This window comes from Triturus cristatus, chromosome 2_2 (genome assembly GCF_964204655.1).
Source record: "Triturus cristatus chromosome 2_2, aTriCri1.1, whole genome shotgun sequence".
NCBI classification, from domain to species: domain Eukaryota; kingdom Metazoa; phylum Chordata; class Amphibia; order Caudata; family Salamandridae; genus Triturus; species Triturus cristatus.
This window is the reverse complement of record NC_140582.1, coordinates 58,498,647-58,521,828: the sequence shown is the minus strand read 5'-3', so window position 1 is coordinate 58,521,828 and position 23,182 is coordinate 58,498,647. Positions and strand designations below refer to the sequence as shown.

The following is a 23,182-nucleotide window of genomic DNA, read 5'->3' as shown; positions in this document are numbered from 1 at the left end:
ACCCTTAAAAGTAGGGAGCTGGCAGCTTTGGGGTCGAATCACATAGGAACGAACATTCAAGTAAATAAGAGTGCTCCTGTCGTACGACCTCTGTGGCTTGTTACGCGCCTGGCGTATGCTATGCATTATAGGGGCAGATTTATGAGCCCCTTGCGCCACTTTTGCGTCACTTTTAACATGGGAAAAGTGACGCAAAAGTGGCGCAAGGGGCTCATAAATCTGCCCCTATGTATTTTGCGTGAATCAGCCGCAGAAGTGAGACCTGGTGCGAATAGGTTTATATGCGCCTTTCAGAAGATGGGAGGTTAAAAAACTCGGATTCCCTCAGAGACTTTATTTAGGTGACAAGCTGAGCTGATGAAAAGGAGATGCAAAGCTAAACAGTAGAGCAAATTGTTTGCCTGTGTTTTAACGAATTACATTAATCGTATTAAGCAGGTTTAGAATTTTTTATGATTAAACTATTATTCAAATACAAATAAAATGCTTAAATAAATAAATGTACTCATAATCGGCACAAAAAAATAATACGTGCTCTATCTTGTAGAGCTTGTGTATTCATACAGTCTGTTAGCACTAAAGTAGGTCAATGCAGAGTGACTGTATCTTTGTTGTATATGCGTGATTTAAAAATATGATGGGACTTTCTGGCAGTGACTTTGAATGGCATAGCACGAGCGAACGTGCATTTTTTGGATCAGGCTTTTACGTGACCCCAAATTCGTGGGCAAGAATGACGTAATGCGGCAATTACCCTGAAATAGCAAGGGACAGAACTGCTGCTTTCCTCTGTCAACAAAATGTATTCCCCCCCCCCCCCCCCCGGCCATGCATCATGCTGTCATCAAAAGAATGCGTGTTGTTTTTGTCAGCAGGGTGTCATTTTACTCTGTCCTGTTTTGGTAAAGCCACGTACACCAGGCATCCTCCGTTTAAACATTGACGTAAGATGTTATCGACTTGAACCGTCCACCACTTAAAGGTCGTGTGGCCCTAGGCGGGACCCGTACAATTTTATCTCTGTTTGATTGATTATCGCGTCTGATCAATGAGAAGGATTTACACACTTTAAAATGCGAGCACGTTAGGAAGAAAAAACCTACACGAACATGCCTGAGTCCACAAACAAGCGCGGCCACACGCCCGCCAAAGGGATGCGAGGTATGCAGCTGGCACCCAGCCGCGCTGCTGCTCGCTCCCGAGCTCTCTAGGCCAGGGAAGAAAGACTTTCTTAGAAAGACGCACGCAAAGGCCAATAGTGTGTGAACAACAAAAAAAAGCACACGCACAAGCGTGTGCTCCGAGTTAAAAGTCCTTACTAGAAGCCTCACAGAGCAACGCATGCGCACTGGCTTAGACGAGAGCTAAAAATGTTTTAAAAAGAGGCAATGCTCCGGGGGATGGGTTCCCGGGGGCCAATAATGGCCTCAGGGGGGCCGCACACCCTCCCTCCTTTAAATGTAGTTTATTTATTTACATTTTTTAAAAGTGGCCATACCCTGGGGGATGGGGTCTTCGGGCCGAAATAGGCCTTGGAAGGGGGGGGCCGCACAGCTCCACTCCCGTTTCTTTTAAAGTACAAAAAGTAGCTCAGGCCCTGGTGGATGGGGTTCCTGGGTGCTAAGAAATACTTAGAGAAGGGGGGCCACACAGCCCCTTTTTAAAAATATAAAAAGAAAAGAAAAGCCAGCATCTCGCTGGAGGCCCCTCCCCCTCCCTGCACCACTCTGCAAACACGCCTCCTGGCGCGTTCTGGATTGGGGGATTGAGTCCCCTTAAATGCTAAGGGTCCTTAGAGGCCAACTAAAACACCAGGAACCTCCAGTAATCCCCACACAGTGGAATTGCTAAGAGGTCTTCGGAGGCCACCCTCACCTTTCTCCACCACTCTGCAAATGCGCCTCCTGGCACAGTACTGGTTGGGGGATGAAGTCTACTTTACTCCTGAGGGACTTCGGCGGCCAAGTAGCCCTCCTGGTATCTCCTGTAAGTCCAACGCAGCAGAATTCCTGAGCGCTGGTCGGAGGCCCAGACCCCTTTCTGCACCACTCTGCAATTGCGACTACTACGTTATAGTTAGAAATTAGCATTTTAAAAAACTTAAAAATTCACTGAAAAATAACATTTTAAAAAACCTTAGAAATTCACTGAAAAAAACACAGGTTTCAGGGATGTTATAGTTAGTTGGACATTTCACTCATACAAAACCAAAGCAAATTGGCCGTTATAGTTCGTTGAGCTAACTATAACTCGCACCCCCGCAGTGCACTGCTGATGACGTCACATATTACATCACTGATGGCATGGTCAGTGACATCACTGATGGCATCACTGATGACATCTCAAATGACATCACTGATGACATCACTGTGACATCACTGTGAGTCTGTCTAAAGTCTGAGTCTGTACAATCTATGTAATGCTTTAAGATCTCCATATCATGAGGTACTGTTGCCTAAGCATAAAGATATGCGCACTCAAAGGTATATCTTTGATTTGTGTAACCTAGATAATATCTCTGTTCTCTAAACTCAGGGCTTAGACCTCTTTCCTAAGACAAATAAGCTAATACTGATTCCCCTGCACAGAGGTGGTAACTAGAGACCTGTGCCACAGAGTCTACTACTGTAACTTTCAATGTTAAAGACTGTGTGAATGCACAGCCTGGAGTCACTGCACAACTCACAGTGCAAAGTAGGTGTAAGGACATGCACTACATTCATTTTTACAGGCTTTAATAAACTGCAATTCAGGTAAAACTAACCACTTGCAGCGTCAACACATTACCATAACAAGGATGTGTCTATTGCTTTGGGATCTAGAACCAACAAACTGATGTCCACTACACAAAAGAAATAATCATCAGTGACGTCACGTGAAAAGCTTTCATATTATTCCATATGTCTGTATTGTACAGTATACCCATAGTGAAGTTTAAGTCTAATGTTCTGAGTAAGAGGACTCGTTTGTTGTCTATACTCGTAGCCCCATAAATCTTCAAAATAGCCATGATCCAAACTCGAAGGACCTCTTTTCAAGTTCCAGGTAGGATTTTGACTCTGCCGTCTGCGTCACTATGTTCCATTGGTTTCATGACCACGTTCGATCACATAAAACATAGACTAATATGAAGGAAACTGTCCAACTGAATGGTCCCTGCTCCATCCTTGGCTATGATTTAGGCTTTATATGGAAATACCTGAACAGGACTGGAAGTGGCGTCAAAGAGCGATGTGTTCAAGCGCCTCTGTTATTTAATCTTTATAGCTGATTTGCTAAGGTGCTTTTCAGGGTTATAGATTCTTAGTCAGGGTTGGAACACACCCTTTTTTGATGTACGTAGATCCTAAATGGGACTTTACCAAACAATGGTGGATATGCAAATTGAATCTTGAAGCTATTGGCAAGTACTGTCAACATCAGAAGTGTAATGTTAGTTTAAAAAAATGATAACTCTTAATGTTAAAGGTGTATCTTCTAGGTTCATTGTTGATGGCCATGGCCTCCAAGCAGCTTAAACGACTTATGACTTGACTTGACGTCCCTTGGTAGTTACAAAAAGCAGAGATTCAGCCATAATGAATGACTGCTGCATTTTATGTCTCCAGATGAGGGTACACAAGAGCCCCCTTATGTAGGACATTTTTCAAGCCAAAGATGCCACTGTCTTAAATTAATGGAGCATCTAGCTCCTTCTCTACCAAAAAAGAGGATTTGGAAAAAAATTGAAGCAGCACTTGGGCACACAGTTTAAAGGTTAAGCAGTACAAAGAGAAGGAGATGATGGACGGAGCGCTGAAAATTTTCAGAAACTCACCCCCAGTCACAGATCTGGGTTGAATCCATCATTGTTGTTTAGCTCACTTTGCCACCCCAAGTTCAGACACAGCTATATGCAAATCAGTCTTGACCCTGTGCCTTATGGGAACAGTCCAGCCTGAACTGCCAGTTCTACTTTGGCTTATCACGAGAGCTTCAGTTGGTGTATCCTTAACACCTGATGACAAAGTTCTAATAAAATCATTCCAGTGGATGTGCATGTGCAATTACAGACTATCCCCAGTGGCGTAGAAAGGGTGCCATGGATCCTGATGCAATCAAGGGAAACGCCCACATAGTCAAGGTAATTAAATAAAGCTTTAATTCGAGTGCAGTGTGCCTCTGCCACCCAAGGGCCCTAGTTCCATTGCACCTGCTACGCCATTGATTGCTATACCCCTGTCTACCCTACACTTTCTGTGAGAAAACACATCAACACAGTTGATTTCATTTCATCATTGTACTGGGTTTACGCAGATTGGTAATAGAACTGCTGCATGCCAAGGTGTGCGCGCACCACAGACACCGCGCTCACCTCACAACAGGATCAGTAGTTTTGCAGCTGATGTAGAAATACCTTTATGCTTAGCAATAAAAGGCATACCTATTGGCTTTGTCAATGCTTGTTTTGCATTGAAGCCATACCACGATTACTGAGACAAACTTAATAAGATTGACACTGATTAGACGCTTTTAGAAGGTGAGTGGATAAGATTACCCGAGGAATTTTTACCTTTCTAGGTCAGTCTTGCTGTGTTCAACAATAGAGCTATAATGAAACAGCTTTAAAGCACTTCACCTATTGAAGCATGTGCGGAGTTGATATATCGGCTTAGCTTCTATGTTGATCTTTCAAACGGATTTAATGTGCTTCTTGACACAGCCCAAATAATTACAGCAAGGTTACTGGGGCAATTATGGCATGGGATCACCCCATCGTTTGACGATTCTAAGCAGCGCTACTTTTAGCCCGCAGGCAGGCAGGTAGATTACCGAAGCTGGAGGAAGTCCAAATAATGCCATTGGTTGATTCCACCAGTAAACGAAGAGCCTATCAGAAAAAGGTTAACGTAAACAAACGTTTTGTTCTGGTTTATAATTATAACTTAATCCAAAACTGAACCCTGGTGATTAGAATACGACCATTTTCCTAGAACTGTGGCAATATGTATAGATATAAAAGTTATTTAAAGTGCGCATCGCTGTATTCGTAAAAGTATATTGGGAATTGAAACCGTGGTGGTGGCTATTTATCTTGCTACCAAGTAAATAGTGAATTTTCTCTACTATGGACCCGGCCCATGATAGTGATTCTTAGCTGTTGGGCCAGCTGACCCTCAAATAGCTGGGAAACTTCACTATTACCTCCTCGTTAGTCTTCCTCGCCACAGGACTAACAAAGTGAGCTTCAGCTCCACATCAGAACCCTCCAAAGCAAAAAAGTCAGCCTCCCGTGCCTCCCATCCCTTCCCAATATGGCCGACCCATTACACCCTTGACCTCTATAAGAGGCGGGCCGGCCCAACCCATCAGCCTGTTTTTTTAGTTCTGCGCACGTCTCTCCAGATGCGTCAGGTAAGTGGTGCCTGCGGAAGCAGGTACGTGGGTCTCGGGTGGAGGTCCTGCTCTAGCGGACCCTGGGATCTTGGACTCTTTTCCCTCTTTCCCCCGGTATATAACAGCCGGTTAGGCCCTGCTCCAGCGGGCCAAGGGTTCACGGGGGAGTGGCTGGGGTACGGATTGGGTTGGGGGGCCTGCGCTCTGACGTGCCTCCGCTCGTTGAGCTCAACCTGTACGGTTGTTTGTATGTCCTTTTCTGTACTCCCTATGCTGTGCCTGGTTTTTCGCCGCCTGCCTGCCTTTCGTGGCGCTGCGGCGGGCGGCAGCAGTGCTGCGCGGCGTTGTTTGGCTCTCGCGTCCCTGCTGGGGACGGCGCTTGTTTCCTTTTTGCGCCGCTCGCCCGCCTGTCCTGGGGGCTCTGCGGCGGGCGGCGGCTGTGGTGTTCTATGTGCCCTGTGGCTGTGCGTGCTTCATGCCTTAGTCGCACCACCCGCCTGCCCCTCGTAGCGATGCAGCGGGCGGCGGCAGTGCTGCATGGCGTTCTGTTTGGCTCTCATGTCCCTGCTGGGGACGGCGCTTGTTTCCTTTTCGTGCCGCGGCTGTGATGTTCTATGTGCCCCGCATTTGGACGCTCATGCTGCGCGGCTCTTACCGAGTCTCCAAGGTGTGGCTCTTCCTTCTGCCCGGTCGGTGTGGGCAGCTCCTGTGCTCGTCCTCCCGGGGCGGGGGCGGGTGCGCGTTCCCGCGCTGCTTCATGGATATTGCCAGTCGGTTTCAAACGCTGGCCCGCCCATTTCTGCCTGTTTTATTCTGCCCCTGTGGTCGCGTGTCTTCTCTGTCTTGGCTGTGGTTTCCCGAGTACTGCTGGTTTACTTTGACCTCTGATTTTGCTGCCATGGAACAGGGGGATGCCCCTGTGGGGGAAAGCTCGGCCTTCCAGGTTCCTGCTGAGTCGGTCTCCTTGCAGTCTAATCAGGGCGTGATCCAGGCTGCGGTGGCAGCTGCCTTTGCACAGCGCGCTGGTGGGCGGGCTCCCTCTTCTCCTGAACGTCCTTGCTTGGACCCCCCTACAGTTTCTGAGGCTGTGGGGGAGAGGGAGGATCTCCGGGGGCGCTATGTCAGTGCAGTGTGCCTTTACGTAATGTCACTTACGGCTCATAGCCTTCACTATTCCGGTTTGGTGGACTTGTACGAGCAGGCGCACCGCATGGTTCTCCTGCAGCGTCACTGACTCCTTGATTTACAGCTGCCCTGTAGGTGTGGGCATGTGTTGTTGAAGGCTCTCGTTTCTGCTCCTTTTGAACGGCTCTTCTACTGCTGTCTCATTTCAGTCCTGTCCTACTCATTGTTTTTTGGGTCCTGGTTTCCCGTTGATGTTAGGCGGGTGCAACGTTCTCTGGGTGTGTGTTGCACTTTTACCTGGTGGGGTCTCAGTCTTTGACTTTGTCTGTGTTTGCCTCGCTGCTTCTCTGCAGTTTGTGGTTACTTTTTTCCCCATATGGGTGCGTTGGTGTCCCCTTTTCTACCTAGTTTTGCCGGGCCTACTTCTGTGCGCTGTGCGTATGGGTGGTTGTGGGGATGTGGCCTTTTGGCTGGCGCAGTCGGCCCCGATGGATGGGTTAGCCGGTGCGAAGTCTCGACAACGATGCTCGACATCCTGTGATTCTGGCCTTGTCATTTTCTACTTTGTTTCTCTACGTACCCCGTTCATTGCAAGATTTCTTTGTTTTTTTTCCTGCTAGTCTGTTCTGACTATGTTTGTAGTGCGAGGCAGTAGTTTTTTGTTGTTGTTTTTTTTGCTGCTGCATCCGGGGCCAAGTGTGCACTGTCATGTGCACTGCTGGACACGGTGTTGGGCCCTTCTGGGTGTTTCTATCTTGGAGCTTGGGCTCAACTGTGAGTCGTATGCTTAGGGTGCACGGCCTCCCACAGGACAGGGGTTTATATCTGGCCATCGCTTTCATGGGCCTTGGCTTCGTTGTTGGCTGTTTGGCCCTGCCTCCTTCTTCCCTTCCGGGCCTTGGGCCTGTGGTCCTTCCATCCTGTGTGCTCCTGTTTCCGCATGCTCTCCGTGGGGGTGCGGGGACTGGCCTGGTTGGTCCCTAGTTGGGCGTCCACCTGGGGGTTCCGGGGGCTGTTGACGGCTGCGGGTCTGATGGGGACGGGCTGCTTGACACCTGTCCGTCCTTTTCTGGGCTGCTTCTGTGGCCTCCGTATGGGCTTTTGCATCTGCTTCGGCTCTTTTGGGCTTGCCCCCTCCTGTCTTGGACCATGGCCTTGGTGCCCCTTTTTCTCGTCCGGACTTTTGGCTTTACGTAGGGCTGCTTTGCCTCTTGTCCATGTCATGCTTCTTCACGGCTCCTGGGCGTTGGGGCTCTGTTGGGGGGGGGGCGTTTGTGGCCTCTGTGGCAGTTCTGTGAGTTCCGCCTGCTGCCGTGCAACTCTGTTGTCTGTCTTTACGGTCTCCCTGGTTCCCTTCTGGGCGGGCCTGTTCTGGTGGGGTCTTGGGGCTCCCCCTGTTCCTGATGACCTCCTTGGTTTTTCCCCTGGCCCCCTGGCTGTTGGTTGGGGTCGGGGTCCTCCTTGGAGTGTGTCGGGTGTCCTTGTGCCTTGTTGGCGGGCGATGCTTTGCATTGTCCTTCTCTTGGGAGCTCGTCCATTCTAGTGGTCCTCAGCTGTGGTTGGGCTGTCCTGGGTTCTGGTTTGTGCTCGTCTTCACCCATTCCCATGGGTGTTCCTTCACTGGTCCCGCTCTCGGTTCCGTTCTGCCGTTGGTTGTGTCTCCACGGTTTTGGTCCGGTCAGGGTTGGTGGTGTCCATTCTCTTCCCTTTCCTTCTGGTCACGGGTCGGGCATGCAACCATTTTCCGCCCTGTCATCTGGTGCGGTCTGCGGTTTTCCTTTTCTCGTGTCCCCCTTCCGGGTGGTTACCGGCCTTTTTCCAGCCTATGGGGCTGGTTGGCGTGCTTGGGTTCCCGGTCGGTGCTAGGTCATCGGTCCCCCTGCTGACGGGTTTCCCATCTGGTCTGTTGGCACCTGCCTCGTCCTCCGGGGGGTTTCTGGGTTGGCCCCTTTGGTGTTTTGGTGTGGCTGTGCTGTCCTTGTTTGGGTCATTTTTGTTCCGGTTTCATTTTGTGTCCCTGGTGGTGGCTCTGTCTGCCTTCTCGTCCGGGTTCCCGGTTTTGTGCCTTCCTCTGGTCCCGATGTTTACAGGGGTCTGGGCTTGTCTGGCCTTGATGGGGCATTTGACCTATGGCCTGTTGGTGGTGCTCACCTGTGTGCCTCTCCCTTGTTTTATGCTGCTGCGGTTGTTGGTCCAGGGAGCTTTGGCTCACTGATAGTTGTTGTGCTTCTGGGAGCACGGGATTGCACTGGACGGGAGTTTGTCTCCTGCCACTATATCGTGTTTCCCACGCTGGTGTATGTTCGTATGGTGCTTTTGCTTGTCCGGGACTGCTGGGTTTTCCCGGTTCTCCTTTCCCGGACGGGGCACTGCGATTCCTGTACAGCTTTTGCATCCTTTTCACCCTGGAGATGTTGGCGATATTTGGGCTTGTTTCGCCCGGCACTTTGGTCCTCCTCGCTTTGGGTGTTTTCTGCCTGTGGCCTTACCGCCCTCTCCGCCCCTGTTCCTGCCTGCTCTTGGTTGATCGACTGGGTCGGTCCTGGTTGTTGGCTGGTGGTGTGGCCGCCTGGGTGCTCCCTGCGGCAGCTCGCTTCCTTCATGTGGAACGTTCCTGGGTCGGTTTGCTTGGTCCCTGTGCGGGGCGGTCGCAGACTTTCATGCTGCATTCCCCTCCCTTCCAGGCTCTATGTGTCTTCTTCTGCTCTGGTGACTAGGCCTGGTCCCTTCTGCTCTTCGGGCTCCATGGGCGGCCTTATGGGCTTTTCGCTGTTGGCTGGTTGGGTTCCCTTGGTGGCCGTGTTTCTTCGGTGTCGTTTCCGGCACCTTCCTGGGGCTGTTTTGCCTTGTGCCTGCCTGGGTTCTCTCCTTGATGTTGCGCTCCCTTCCGGGGGGTACCTGGTACACCTGGGGTCCGTGTCCCACTTGTTTCTTTCCTTGAGGGTGGGGTTGTGGTGACATTTGTGGTTTTGGTTGTTCGGTTGGCGTGCTGGATTCCTTTTGCACCCCCCTCTGTTCTTGCGGCTCCTGCCAGTCTGCTTGATTGTGTCTGGTTCCGCTGCTTCGTTCCTCTGGTGGTTTCGGCTCTCTCGCCGTTGGTGGTCCACCGTGCGGTGTTGCTGTGTTTCTGTCGGACTGCGTCTCTATTCTGCTGTGGCTTTTTTGTTGAGTCACTGTGGTGGTGATGCCCTCTGTTTCTTCGGTTCCTCTGTTTGAGCTTTTGCTCGCCTCTCACTTTTGGCTGTCCATTGGGCAGTTTTGGTGTGTTTGGTCCGGCTTGCTGCTTTCTGTTCTGGGGCCTGTTTGCTGTTGCTTTTGGCTCCGTGCAGTCTGGTTCAGTGCCTTCTCTGTCCTCCTTCGGCCTTTGGTTAGGGCGGTTTTTCTGGAGGGCCCTCGTGTCTCGGGGGGGGGGGGGCCGGGTTTTCGGCCCTTCCGGTGTCTTTCTGTCCCGTTGGTTCCTCATGCTCGTGGTTGCTTCTCTGTTGGGTGGTTCTTCCGCTCCTCTGGTCTGTTGGGTTTGCCCTCTTTCATGGGCATTCCATTCTAGTCCGTTGGTTTCTTGTGGATTTTCCATGAAGCCGCTTGGCTTTGGTATGCGCTCACTTTGTTAGTCATGTGGCGAGGAAGACTAATGAGGAGCTAATGCCCCGGTTACTTACCGGTAATCTTCATTACTCCAAGTATAGTCTTCCTCGCCACATGAGTTCCCATCCCTCCCTCCCTGTCTTGCTATCGGCTTCATGTTTTTGCTTGGTAGTTTCAGGCTGATGGGTTGGGCCGGCCCGCCTCTTATAGAGGTCAAGGGTGTAATAAGTCAGCCATATTGGGAAGGGATGGGAGGTATGGGAGGCTGACTTTTTTGCTTTGGAGGGTTCTGATGTGGAGCTGAAGCTCACTTTGTTAGTAATGTGGCAAGGAAGACTATACTCGGAGTAATGAAGTTTACCGGCAAGTAACCGGGGCATTTACTCGGACAGTGGCTAAATTGTAAGGTTTCTGCAATGTTTGGCCGGCAGCCACGCAAATTGAAAGGAAAGTTCACCATTTAACTGGCAGACATTACATACTGTTTTGCCAGCAGTCAAGAAAAGGAAGTTCACTATTCACCCGACCAATGGCTGCATAGCATACATTATGCACTGTTTGTCCAACAGTGGTGCAAATTGTCAGGACACTTTAGTCTTTCCCCGACTGCTGGTAAAATAGAAGACATTATGTACCATTTTGCCTTTGGGCATGCAAATGGCAAATCAACTTCACTATTTACCTGAACACTGACTGAAAGGCAGAAATTAAATACTGTTGGGCAAGCAGATGCAATGGGCAATTATTCAGAAGCCTACTGGCTAAATAGGAGGCAGTTTGTACAATGTGGCAAGCAAAAAGCAGAGAAACTTAACTATTTACTGGAATGCTGTCTAAACCAGCGGTCACTAATATTCTCTGTAATAAGATCAATGAAAAGCATCCCGAGGTAATATTTTTGTTTTGCAATAGTGGCCACGTTAGTCAAGATTACAGAAGTGGCCATCCCAAGCACAATTACCAACAATTTGAAAGGCCTCTGCATGAGTAAAACAGGACAGCCATAGTTTCAATGCCCCTGGCCCAAGGTAATAATAATAATAAGTCTTTCCATAGCTGCATGATTTATCACTCAAATAACAGCTTTAAGTATATTTTGAAAATCCATTTGTCCTCAAAATATCAGCCGTTCTGAAATTAAATACATATTCATCTCATATACACGCTTCTCAATTTTGGTACACCTATATTAATTCAACCAAGCAAACACTTCTAATTTAGTAGGCTGGGATGCAAACAGGAGAGCTACTCACGGGTAGCTGGAGAGCTGTCAGTAGCTCAGGAGCTACTTGTTGGAGAAGCCTGGACTTGTGCAGATTTCCACAGACACCACCAGAGTGAACTGCATACAAGGAGTGAGCACAAATGACACCTATTTCCTAATGGAAAAACTGGCTTAAATACAATTTGCACCCAAACAACACTAACTCATAGGTTTAAAGGTCCCAATTGACATGGAAGAGAACGTTTGAATATTTCCAGATTAATTTAAAAGACTTGGCACAGAATCCTGCTCCATTATTCCAAGTGTCAAGAAATAATGGCTTGTGGGTTCGATTCTGTAGCTGTCACATACTTCACAAATGCTCCTGTTTCTTTAAGTTTCCCGGAAGAGATGGCTAATTATGTAGAAGATTAGATCATTCGCAAGACTAGGTGAAGTTGTTTAGTCTTCTACAGCTATGTACTCGATCTTACTCCCAAAGTCATGGGATGTACCTGGGCCTGATAGGATTGCCTCAAGGCTCTATGTTTCAGGTGACTGCTTATTCTACTCTAAGTTTTCATGCATCAAATTAGTGCTGTCTGGAATTTGTAATTCTGATTCAGTTCAATTAAACAAATCAGACGAAAACATCTGCAGCCCCGCCCCCTTATACAAAGCTGCCACAGCAGGATGACAACATAAAATAATAATAACATTAAGTTATTATCATTTTATTTTTTCCTTTCTTTTCCTACTTCAAGGCAGTGGGGCAACGCTCCTCCGCCTTAGCGGAGGACCTGCCACTGGTTAGCACCAGGCACACCTTTCAAAAGGGGTGCCTTGCGTAAACAAGGAGAGTGCACTGTATTGCATTAAATGTGCTGCTCCTAGGGCAGCCGCAAACTCTGCCCAGGGGGCAGTGCATTCAAGTGAAACAGGGAGCAGCTCTGAAGCAGCAGCTCTGTGTTTCACAGTGAAGGCGACAACCCGTCTGCACTTTAAGAAGGGTGAGAAATCCTCTTGCATGCAGGTGCAGTGAGTGACTTCAGCCGTATGGCCGCCTTCAGAGGGCTGCCATCAGTGTGCCTCCTGACAGCTTATTTGACTCTGCGCTTGCATCAATAATATGGCGTGGGCACAGAGGGAAAGAGATTCCCTCATTTGCATGGGGCCACGCCCCCATGTAAATGAGGGAAAGCCCTCTGATGATAGCGCTGGCACTAGATGTGCATCAGCGCTATCTTTATTACAGAAGGGGATGCACAAGTGTCTACGGCCCCTTCTGTAATACCAAAGTGCCCCGGGGGCACTCAAAGCGGGAGCAAATGCTCCTTGTGCCCCTGGGGCACTTTGTATAATTTGGCCCCAGGTAACAATGATTTGTAAAAGCAAAGACCAGAACTGAAAAGCCTGTATATAGAGATATCTTTTCAAAATAGAATCAATTGCACAACAACTGCATGACAATTGCACAATGCCCCTTCTGGATGTCACCAAAGCAGTATAGACTTCAGTTCAGTCTCTTGACAGAAGGAAGAGCAACTAACAAAAAAGTTATCTATGTTTCTGATCAAATATCAGTTAAAATGTTTTGTAAGAGGCCTTCGTAGCTATGTTTGGTAAGTAACTATTTAATATGACTAAGTAAATGTGTGGCTGATAATGGTATTCTCACTTGAGTCTATTTCTTTTAAAAAGACATATTAAGGACAGTGGATCAAGGATATATCCTCCGCAATCTGATTTCCAAATATGTGATTATTTAAAGGCAGTCTCAATGCACTGACTGACTTCATAGACCTGTTCACACATTCAATATTCCAAACTCACGGACATTGATTTTCCTGTGGCTAAATACTATGCAGATTTTTTTAACAAGTGGTGTAGCACTGAATTCCTACAGCCAGTACTACAGACTACAGAGTCAACAAGTTTAACAAGGTTGTGCTGCGGTTGAGCCTCAGCACCTCTTATATTTTTTGCATGTAAATAAGATGCATGCAGTCTTTCAACAGGCCACTTTCTGTGTCCAATTGACAAAAAATAAAATGGTTTGTCCATCTCTACTCCCGTGTTGTGGCACTTCTGGTATTAAGAAAGTATGTATTGTGGAAACTTAAAGAAACATTTGAAATCTTGTCAGAATAATCATCATGAAAGTTGGTGGTTGTAAAGAAGTATGATAGTTTCATTGATTATGTCATTGCCCTCCCAAGATCACAAACCTTTAACTAAATTAATGGCATGGCTTGGAAATCCTGTTACAGCCTAACCTGTCAGTAATTCTGCCTATTCCTATGCTCCCCTCCCAGTGAACTGAGCAATCGCGAGAGCCCTCTGCAAGTGCTCCATTCTCTTGCTTTTCCGTTTGTCAGGGCTCTGATGATTCACAGACGCTCAAATTGTACCCATTCTGAGTGAGAATGGCTACTGGCCCATCACTCCAGCCCATACAGTCACAGGCACTAGAGGCAGCAAATCAATGTTGCATGTCCACAAGACCTTCAACCTGTGTCGGTGTGGTGAGATTGGCTATTGGCTGTCCCGATTCACCCAGCATAGTTTCTTGCCTTAGTCAAATATGGAAACTCAGTATGTGTGGTTTATTGATACTGGTGGATAGTCGGGTACATTTGAACCAGGTGCATGCTCCTCAAGTTGGTGGTCCTCCCATAGCAGGCTGTCTTAGTCCATGGTGGACATGCTAGCCTGCACATACTCCTTTCTAAGCCCACTTCCCTGAAACCAATTGTAGCTGGTGGATGAGGAAAAGCTGCTCTACTGAGAACTACTTACCTCCTTTGTCCTATGTTGTTATTGGTCTCAGAGGAAATTAGACCAGATGGAGAGGGCTGTCTTTACTGGAATCAACAAAACAACCTTGACCTGTCCATACTCGTCTGACCAGTCACTCTTGTCTTCAGAATCCAGGAACACTTAGACAAAAAAGGAAGAAGCACTTCTCCTGAATTGTACTGCTTTACATTGTAAGATTTGTACTGTGTTTTTCACCACTGACCAGGCCCCAAAGCATTTCTGGGTCATCGACTAAAAGAAAACTAGTTTATTGTACATGATTGATATTGTGTGGCCGATGTGGAAAACATTTAGTATCATGCAGAAGGGTTTGAAATGTGCTTCAATTATTTGTACCTTCAACAGCAGGAAGTGGTACTTTCTGACCAACAGTAACCTCCCCATGGCTCGGGCACAATATAGACATACAAAGAATGCAATGAGTAGGAAACTAGCCTGGTTCCAAATCAATTACATTGCTTGCATATCTCACAGAGACTTACTCAGTTGCTCCACCAGTTCCCAGCAGCTTGTACCTTATCATGGCAGACGCTATTAGGTAATAAAATAATGAAAATACTTTCTCAAAAATGTTGATACTATTACTGCTCTTTAAGGGTCCGATTCACAGAACTAACTTAAGACAAAATCCTAAACTTACTACCATTTTGGTATTCACAGAAGGCACTTACTCATTTTGGTATTCACAGAAGGCACTTACTCATTTCGGTATTCACAGAAGTTAGGAGTCCTAACTTTAGGACTCCTAAATACCTTCTGTGAATACCGAAATTCTTAAAGTTAGGATTTTTCTCAGTTTAGGAGTAGTAAAGTTAGGACTCCTAACTTTAGGACTCCTAAATGCCTTCTGTGAATACCGAAAGTCTTAAAGTTAGGATTTTTCGCAGTTTAGGAGTAGTAAAGTTAGGACCACTTTGGGACCTAATAGAATTTGTACAGGTGGCCATTTCTCCATCCTCCCTTACTTTATTATTTGGGCCTCCACCCTCCACACAGGAATTCAGCCAATACACTGTATGGGGAAGCTGTATCAACTCTCCATCAAGTACCACGCTGAACCAGGGGCTATCCAAAATGCATCCTAGTGGTCCAAGTACTCAAACTTTATCCACACACAAAGTTGTACTACTACATATCTGCTATTCATCCACTGCAAATGTACACATTCAACGCCAACAAGAATTGGCAGCATAAGGGTCGCACGTCACAATAAAGTGGAACTCACTACAGGCTATTTCAGCAGACTGCAATGTTCTTTGACACTGAAAAAAAGGTTTGGACAAAACGAATAACTGCCAAACCACAATATGATGCTCCCACCACTTCTTGTGAAGAACCCAGGACATAGACAGTAATCACATTTCCGTTATAAGGACACACGCTTGATGTGCTACTCCAGGTTACAGAACAGGTTGTGGACCTTGCATTTCCAAAAAAGGGCCAACGCATACACTAGGTTAATGTTGTTACAAGGCTGATATAATAGTCAGGATACCGGTTTTGCAAACAGTAGGGCACACATGGCTGAGATGCACCCCATAAACTATGCAGTGGGCATTTCAGTCTCAACATTGTTTAAATTCCTTTATTAAACAGTCCAATTCAGTCCCTCTGCAAAGTCTAGCCCATGCTCCAAGCACCTAGTCAAACTTCCTTCATCCACACCCATTTCATTCCACAACTCCATCACAACAATTTTTATGCCTTCTTCTAAAAAAGAACCCATCCAAACCCCCTTATTAAAAGGCCATTACAGACTCTCCGCCAACCGTTCTGACCCCAGTAACACTGCCTGCTGTTTCTTCATTCTCCCCTTCTGAATCTTAGATCATCTGGCCAATGCTATCATGACCTCTACCTCGGTCCAGCTCTTAGAGCACCTCTGCCAAGCCTCAGAGCCCAACCTATGCACTCTGTCCTCCCCCTTACTCTTAGGATGGCCCTCAAACCAAATTCAGGCATGCTCTCACCACCTCCCTCCACTCACGACATCCAGGTCTTATACCACCTGAATGAGCCACCTCCATAATACCTCTGGCAGTTCTATAATCCCTCAAGCCATACTGGATGGCCTCTCCCAGAATCCCCACCACTGTCCTTCAGACCATTACCCTGTTTGGCTTACAGCCCCTCACATTGCTGCTAAGAGACAATGACCTCCTGTGATGACCATCTCTTCTCTTTCTCACAGCCCCAATATCAACACTTGGTACACACACCATCTCTCTGACCACTACCAACAGCTCTTAAAGATTGTAGGTCAGTGCCACTAGTTCAGCTAACCCCCTTGCTAGTCCATAGCCCCTAAGCCAATGCCATTGGCTCTCAGAACCCCCTTGTCAGTTCACACTGTCTCTCAGAATCCTCCCAACCCACCCCTTGCCAGTTCTAAGACCCCATCTGACCCAAAGAGCTCTTGCAATTATTTTTCAGCCTTTTAATGGCCCTCTGAGATGATCAGATATTTTTGCAAGTCCTCAGTTTGATTTGCCCAGCCTCACCCCTAAGAGCCTATGTGCTACTCTATGTGACTGCTGATCACGCTTCTATTGATATAAGAGACCATTTACCGCTCTCTGCTAGCACAACTAAATTTCAGATGGCCCTAAGCCATCAGGCACTTTTTTTTGTCAGCACTCAGAGCTTTTGAATGAATGAATGAATATTGCAATTTTAAAGCGCAGCTGTCACTCCACAATGAGCATCCTTGTGCTAAGCGCAAAAAGACAGAATTCATAACAGCAGGAGTCGAAGAGAAACATAGGCTCACCAAATAAGTGTGTGGCATAATGAATCAGAGGTTGTGAAGATCCAAGTTTTCAGATGTTTCCTGAAGAGAGATTCAGAGTCAATGAATCTTAGATGACTGGGGAGTTGATTCCAGGCCCTGGTCCCCAGGACAGCAAAGGATTTGCAACCTTTGGTCTTACAACTAAAGGTAGGAGGTTTGAAAAGATTGACAGATGAGGATCTCAGGGTCCGAACGGTGGTGTAATGGGTGAATCTGTAAGCCAGATATTTTGGGCCTAAGGCTCTATAAGCTCTAAAAGTGAGCAAGAGGATTTTAAACAAAACCCTTTGATGTATTGGCAGCCAATGAAGGGCTTTAAAAGCTTTCACTTTTCACTGCTCATTACACCAGCCTTGCTGTCCCTGAAGAATATATTCCCCCCATTGCTAGACCACACAGGCCATTGAACCCATCTATTACCCACTGAATATCATAGAAACTTATGTTTGGGTTCTCAGCTCACCATTGTCTTCAGAGTGCCTTGTTTGGCTTTCTGATGTTTTTCATTGATCTTAGCAGCCTATCTGCAGCCTTCATCTTTCTGTTCCTTCCATACATGCGCCTCATTTGTATTACCTGTTTTATGCTCCAAGCGTTGGCGCATTAAAGCTAGACCAATACACTTTGAGAAATGCTTGGTTTTTAGTCACTTTGAAGCGTATTCTTCACTCACAGTTGCAACCCACAACACCCCCATCCACCTGCTGCATCCCTTGGTAACAGAATGGGAGCACAGTGGTCTCTTCATTTGCCTCCTTTTCCCTCAAAGCCCCTAAGGGAAGAGATCAGGAGTAAGATCTTCCGTCTGGTGCCGCGCATCCTCTTCTACAGAGAGGAGAAGCCATATTGTCCTTCCTCCAATCTGCCACTGCAGTTAGTAGCACACACAGTGAATGAGCAGCAGAAGAGCTGAGGCCATGCAATGCCCTCTTCCCTTTGTTGCTGCAAAATAGGCAGAAGAGAAAAACAGACAGAGTGGGCTGCCCATTGCTGCAGCATCATACAGCTAACAGTAGTTTAAAGAACGTCAACAGAGTCCTGAGCGTGGTAAGCAGTGGCGAAACAAAACTTCAGGGGTCCCCTGCAAAGTACATGGGAGGGGGGCTACAGATTCACTCAGGAGCTCTCAGGCTAGGGTACTGTGCTAAGGCCCCCCCCCCCTGGAGCTCTGCCCATCCCCCCCCCCACTCCCACTGCGGGGGGGGGGGGGGCTTTGTTCCGCCACTGTTGATAAGGCATGGAAGACACCATAGCAGCCTTTTAGAAATAGCAGCTGCATTACACCTCCCAGAAAAATATTTAGGTAGGATAGTAAAATTGTACTGCGCCATGTTGCTATTGAAATTAATAAATGTGGCCTTTGTTTTATAAATAGATCTAGTCCCTGGTGCTGGAGGTGGACCTGGAGCTGTAGGCGGATCTGGAGCTGGTACAGGTAATATATGAAGTCAGAACTGTGCGCACGCTCTTACGTCACCGAGGGTGGAGGGACTTTTGGATGCAAGAGAGGTCTCGTGCTTTGTATCATAGTCCTCATACACCCAAGGAAGAGAGGCGAAGAACCCGAATTATAGTCCAAGCTAAGCGTTCTCATGTTGAAGAACGTGGGTGCTAGTTCGCCACATTTGTGAAGCTATAGAGTTCAATGCTGCTTCCGAATTTCAAGCTTCTCACTTTTGTGGATTAGTGGGCTTCTTAACACTGACCAGTAGCTGCCTCGGTGTCCCTATTTGCAGGGGACTGTAAAGGACTCTGCGTGAAGCCAAAGCTGATGAAGTGCTTTCCCTCAAAGGACCCCCTGCCAGTGAAAGAACGCCCACCTCTGTTTCATTCCCTTTGCTTCAGCCGCACTTTAGTACTTTCTTCAATATTCTCCCACTTTATGGGAAGCAGAGGCGCAACTAGAGCCAAATTCCGGGGGGGGGGGGGGGGCTGAGCAAAAATTTCGGGGGGGGGGGCTGAACTTTAAGCAATTGACAGAGTGGAGCTGCAGGGGCTCTTAGAAGGGGTGAAACAACAGCGAGGCCTCATTAACATGCAAATGGTCTTTTAAAGACCTGTGAAGTGCTCGGGTGCGGCTGCTTTTTTGCCCCGGAAGGTGTCTCATCCCGGGCTGCCGCACACGAGGGGGGGGGGGGGGGGGGCTGAAGCCCTTTGAGTCCAATGGGTGTTGCGCGCCTGATGGGAAGCAACCTCCCACGGACATTACATGGTAAAAGTGTGCAGCACTTCTCTGAGCATCACTGCCAGTTTTCCAAAGCAGAAACTCAGTGGCAGTTCTCAGCAGGCCAAACTGGCAAACACGTGTGTAGCAATTCTACTATAAGGTTCTAAGAAGAGCAAGCTAAAATAAAAATGATCCGATACAGAGCAACGTTGAGTGCTATGACAGATCACTAAACATTAAGTAAGATATATATTATCAATAATGAGGGAAAGAGGCACCAGGGTGGAGAGACAAAAATAAAAGGGGGCTAGAGAGAAGCAGATGAACCAACCATAGCATCGAAATCTCTATGATGCCATCCTTAATAATAGCACTTAAGTTTCTCGAGGGCAGCACTCAACCCCTTGGCAAAAGTTATGATGATTTTGAGGAAGGTGAAGGTTCAAGGAAGCATCATTGCCTGAGAGGCTTATTACTATGATGGCTGCCTTTGTTCGTCTAAAATCAGTCTTCTCAAGTCTGGATTTCTCTACTACTTGCTCAGATCTTGTGTCAAGCATTGAACAGTTGCATCGTATTGGATTTGTAGAGGTGGTTGTGAATTGCCACTGCAGTGCAACTGGCATGTGTGCAGTATCTTCGTGGAGTTTGCAATGGTTAGTAACGTGTACCATGCAGATCACAAAGTGAAATTAATGTAAATAGGTCAGTGGATCACTTTTTTTTTATCAGATCCTACTGTTACTTGCAGTTTATAAGTTTAAATCCTAATGTAGATCAGTGAGCAATTAACTGTCATCAAAGAGCGGCACGAAAACTGCAAGGTATAGGTTTGGGTGTTATCATTCATTATCCTGCTGTTGCCAAATGGGTTCATTTGAGTAGAAATCAATTCTTATTATTAAAGAGAACCCCCAACCATGGTGTTACTTTTTACATTCTGAGTTTGTGCTTCTCAAGACCAAGCTCTCTTAAACTATTCTGTCTACCAGTATGGACTACATCTTGTAGTCCTCTGGCTAATGTGACATTTCCTGTAAGCTGATTTACACACATATGATTGATTGTCTCTGTGTAATATGTGTGTGATGTAAAGTGCTCAGACACCTTACACTGGTATGTTTGGCACTATAAAACAAATTAAATGCATTTGAAAGAGTGAAAGAGAGTGGTTATGGAGACTTTAAGGGCACTGTTAAAGGATGGTAGTGAGGAAATCCATGACGGAGGTGGTCATTGAGGGGCACCAACAAACATTGTCACCAGTAGCTGCCCGTGGAGGGAGTTCAGTGGGGCGGTGAGGCGGGGTGGGGGGTAGTAAACACCGGAATATGGATAAAAGGAGGTAAGTCAACAACTAACACCCTTAGGGGTGCCTTACATGTAGTAAAAGGGAAGGTTTGGGCTTGGAAAGTGGCTGCACTTACCAGGTCAACATGGCAGTTTAAGCTGCTCACATAGACACTGCAGTGGCAGGTCTGAGTTACCTTTTCAGGGCAACTAATGTGGGTGGCACAATCAGTGCTGCAGGCCCACTGCTAGCATTTGATTTACAGACCCTGAGCACACCTGATGCACTTTACTAGCGACTTAACTAGTAAATCAAATATTCCTATCATGGATAAACCAATCACCAATACAATTTACACAGAGATCATATGCACTTTAGCACTGGTTTGCAGTGGTAAAGTGCCCAGAGTCTTAGAGCCAAGCAGAACATGTCAGAAAAAATAGTAGGAATATTGAAAAAGGTTTGGGGATAAACCTGCAAAAGGGCCAGGTCCAACATAGATCACAAAGAAGGGGCCTGGACACATTTTAGGAAGGGAAATGGGGCTGATAAGACAATCATAAAGTGTAGGACTGGGAGTCTGGGATTATCCCTTTGATGCACATAACACTGTAGCTGAAATCCAGGTGTAAACTCTGGCCACTCCCTTAAATTAGGGTGTGGACAATCAGCTTTGCCCCCCAAAAGATATAACTATGCTGCGGTCCTTCTTCGACATGGTCATTTATTGCTCAAGGTACGTTTGTGACTTTGATACAGTGAGTGCCCCATTGCAAGACTCAACATAGCGGAACATCCCATTCCAGTGGGCTCCTGAATGTGACCACATTTTTAAGGAAATAAAACATGTGATTGAGGATGCGACTGAAATGGCTAATTGTAACCCCAAGTTACATGCTGAGATCACAGTAGATGCGAGCCTGATGGAAATGGGGGCAATATTTGTTCAACACAATGGCCATATGACTGCCTAGACACACATTGTGCCATATACCAGTACAATCCTGTCTGAAAAAGAACGGGCCTTCTTGCAGCCAGAGAAGGAGAGTCTGGCTGTAGAGTGGGCCTGGAAACATTTTCATGTGTTTTTATACAGCAAACATTTCACGGACTGCCAGGCGTTGCTCACTATCTTTGGAAACCCAAAAGCTAAAATGCCCCCTTGCATCAAGAGGTGGGGTTTGCGACTGCAAGATTACGACTATGTGAACCTACACAAGCCAGGGAAAGACCAAAACCCAGCAGATTACTTTTCACGAGTGCCACTACTTCACCATAGTTCAACATACAAAGTAGTTGAAGAGTACCTTAATTTTATTGTGAGGTCCAGAATGCCAACAGCTCTATCAATTGAACAAATTATTGCTGTTACCAACTCAGATAAACACATGCTTATCATCAAAGACCTCATCACAACACAATCTTGGAAAAAAAGTATTTGACCTTTTGCTGATGATGTCCACGGAGAGCTATCTATCACTTAAGAGGTTATCATATTGAGAGAATCAAGAATCGTCATACCTGAGACCCTGAGACAGAAAGTCATTGAGCAAGCACATGAAGGACATTGTGTCATTGTAGCCACCAAAAAAAGCCCTTAGAGACTGAATGTGGTTTCCTCGTCTGGATGAATGAGCTGAGAAATAGTTGAAAGCGTGCCACCTGTGTAATTGTTTATCCCCCAAGGTGACACAGCATCCACTGACAATGTCTGATCTTTCTGCGCATGCTTGGGAGAGAGCTGCAGGCGATTCTTTTTGGCCTCTAGAAAAAGGACATCATCTCATTGTAGTCTTTGATGAATATTCACGCTTTCCTTTGGTGGAAGACTTATTATCGAAAACCCATGACAAACTAATTGAGAGGCTTGATGACATCTTTTCAGCACATCTTTTCAGCATGGGGCATCCCTGCTATTCTCAAATCTGACAACAGCCCGCCATTCAATAGCAGAGAGTTCAAGGAGTTTCTTGTTCGACTCAATATCAAGCATCAAAAGAGTATGCCTCTCTGGCCCCAAGCCAATGGTGCTGTTGAACAATTTATGGTCACCCTAAAGAGGGTAATTGAGCGAGCATCAATGGAGGGAATCAATCTAAGCCAAGCCCTGTGTCAAGCCCTTCGTGCCTATCAATCAACTTTTCATTCCACAACTGTTGAGAGTCCTGCCACCTTGCTATTTGGGAGAGCCATCAGAATGGAACTTCCACAGTGGACATCAGACCGATCGATGAATGCTGATAAGGTTTGTGTCACTGACAGTTCTCAGAAGTACAAAATGAAAGCTTATCCTGATCAGCACCGATGCACCCACGATAAAGGGTGCTGGGTGCCAGTCAAACAAAAACGAAAGCAGAAAACAGACATTCCGTTTTCTGTTGACCCGTTGAAGAGTCTAACATGCAAAGGACACATGGTGATGGTGCATCGACCCAGAAATGCCATCACACTGTACTCATCATATTTTAAACATCTACCTTAATGTTCATCAGCTCATGAGATCATGAACAAGTTGAGCCTGCCTGAATGTCCAGATCAAACATCTGAGCTCATGTCAGTGGTGCCTGATCAAGGTGCGTCACAACTACCTCATATCACCCGACCTGGCAGACCAGTGCGAGTGCCTCTGCGACTCATTTAGGAAATGTAATGCTAATGTTGTCTGTACTTTTTATTTAACAAAAGGGGAGATGTAATGTCTTTGGTAATATGCGTGCTAGGACCCTTGCAGACTCTGAACAATAATAACATAGTCTTTTGGGAGGTGTTAAGGTGTGGTTATAAAAGTTATGATGGAATGAGTGCAGTGTGTGATCGTATGTT

General features: G+C 46.8%; 1 protein-coding gene across 1 annotated transcript in view; it reads left to right on the top strand.

Annotated features, from left to right (window-relative positions):
* PPEF2 (protein phosphatase with EF-hand domain 2) overlaps positions 1-23,182 on the top strand; it is a 356,454-nt gene that overhangs the window by 179,188 nt on the left and 154,084 nt on the right. The window contains exon 4 of the mRNA XM_085643039.1: positions 18,277-18,336. Coding sequence (XP_085499165.1) covers positions 18,277-18,336 — 60 coding nt within the window. The remainder of the gene's footprint in view (positions 1-18,276; positions 18,337-23,182) is intronic.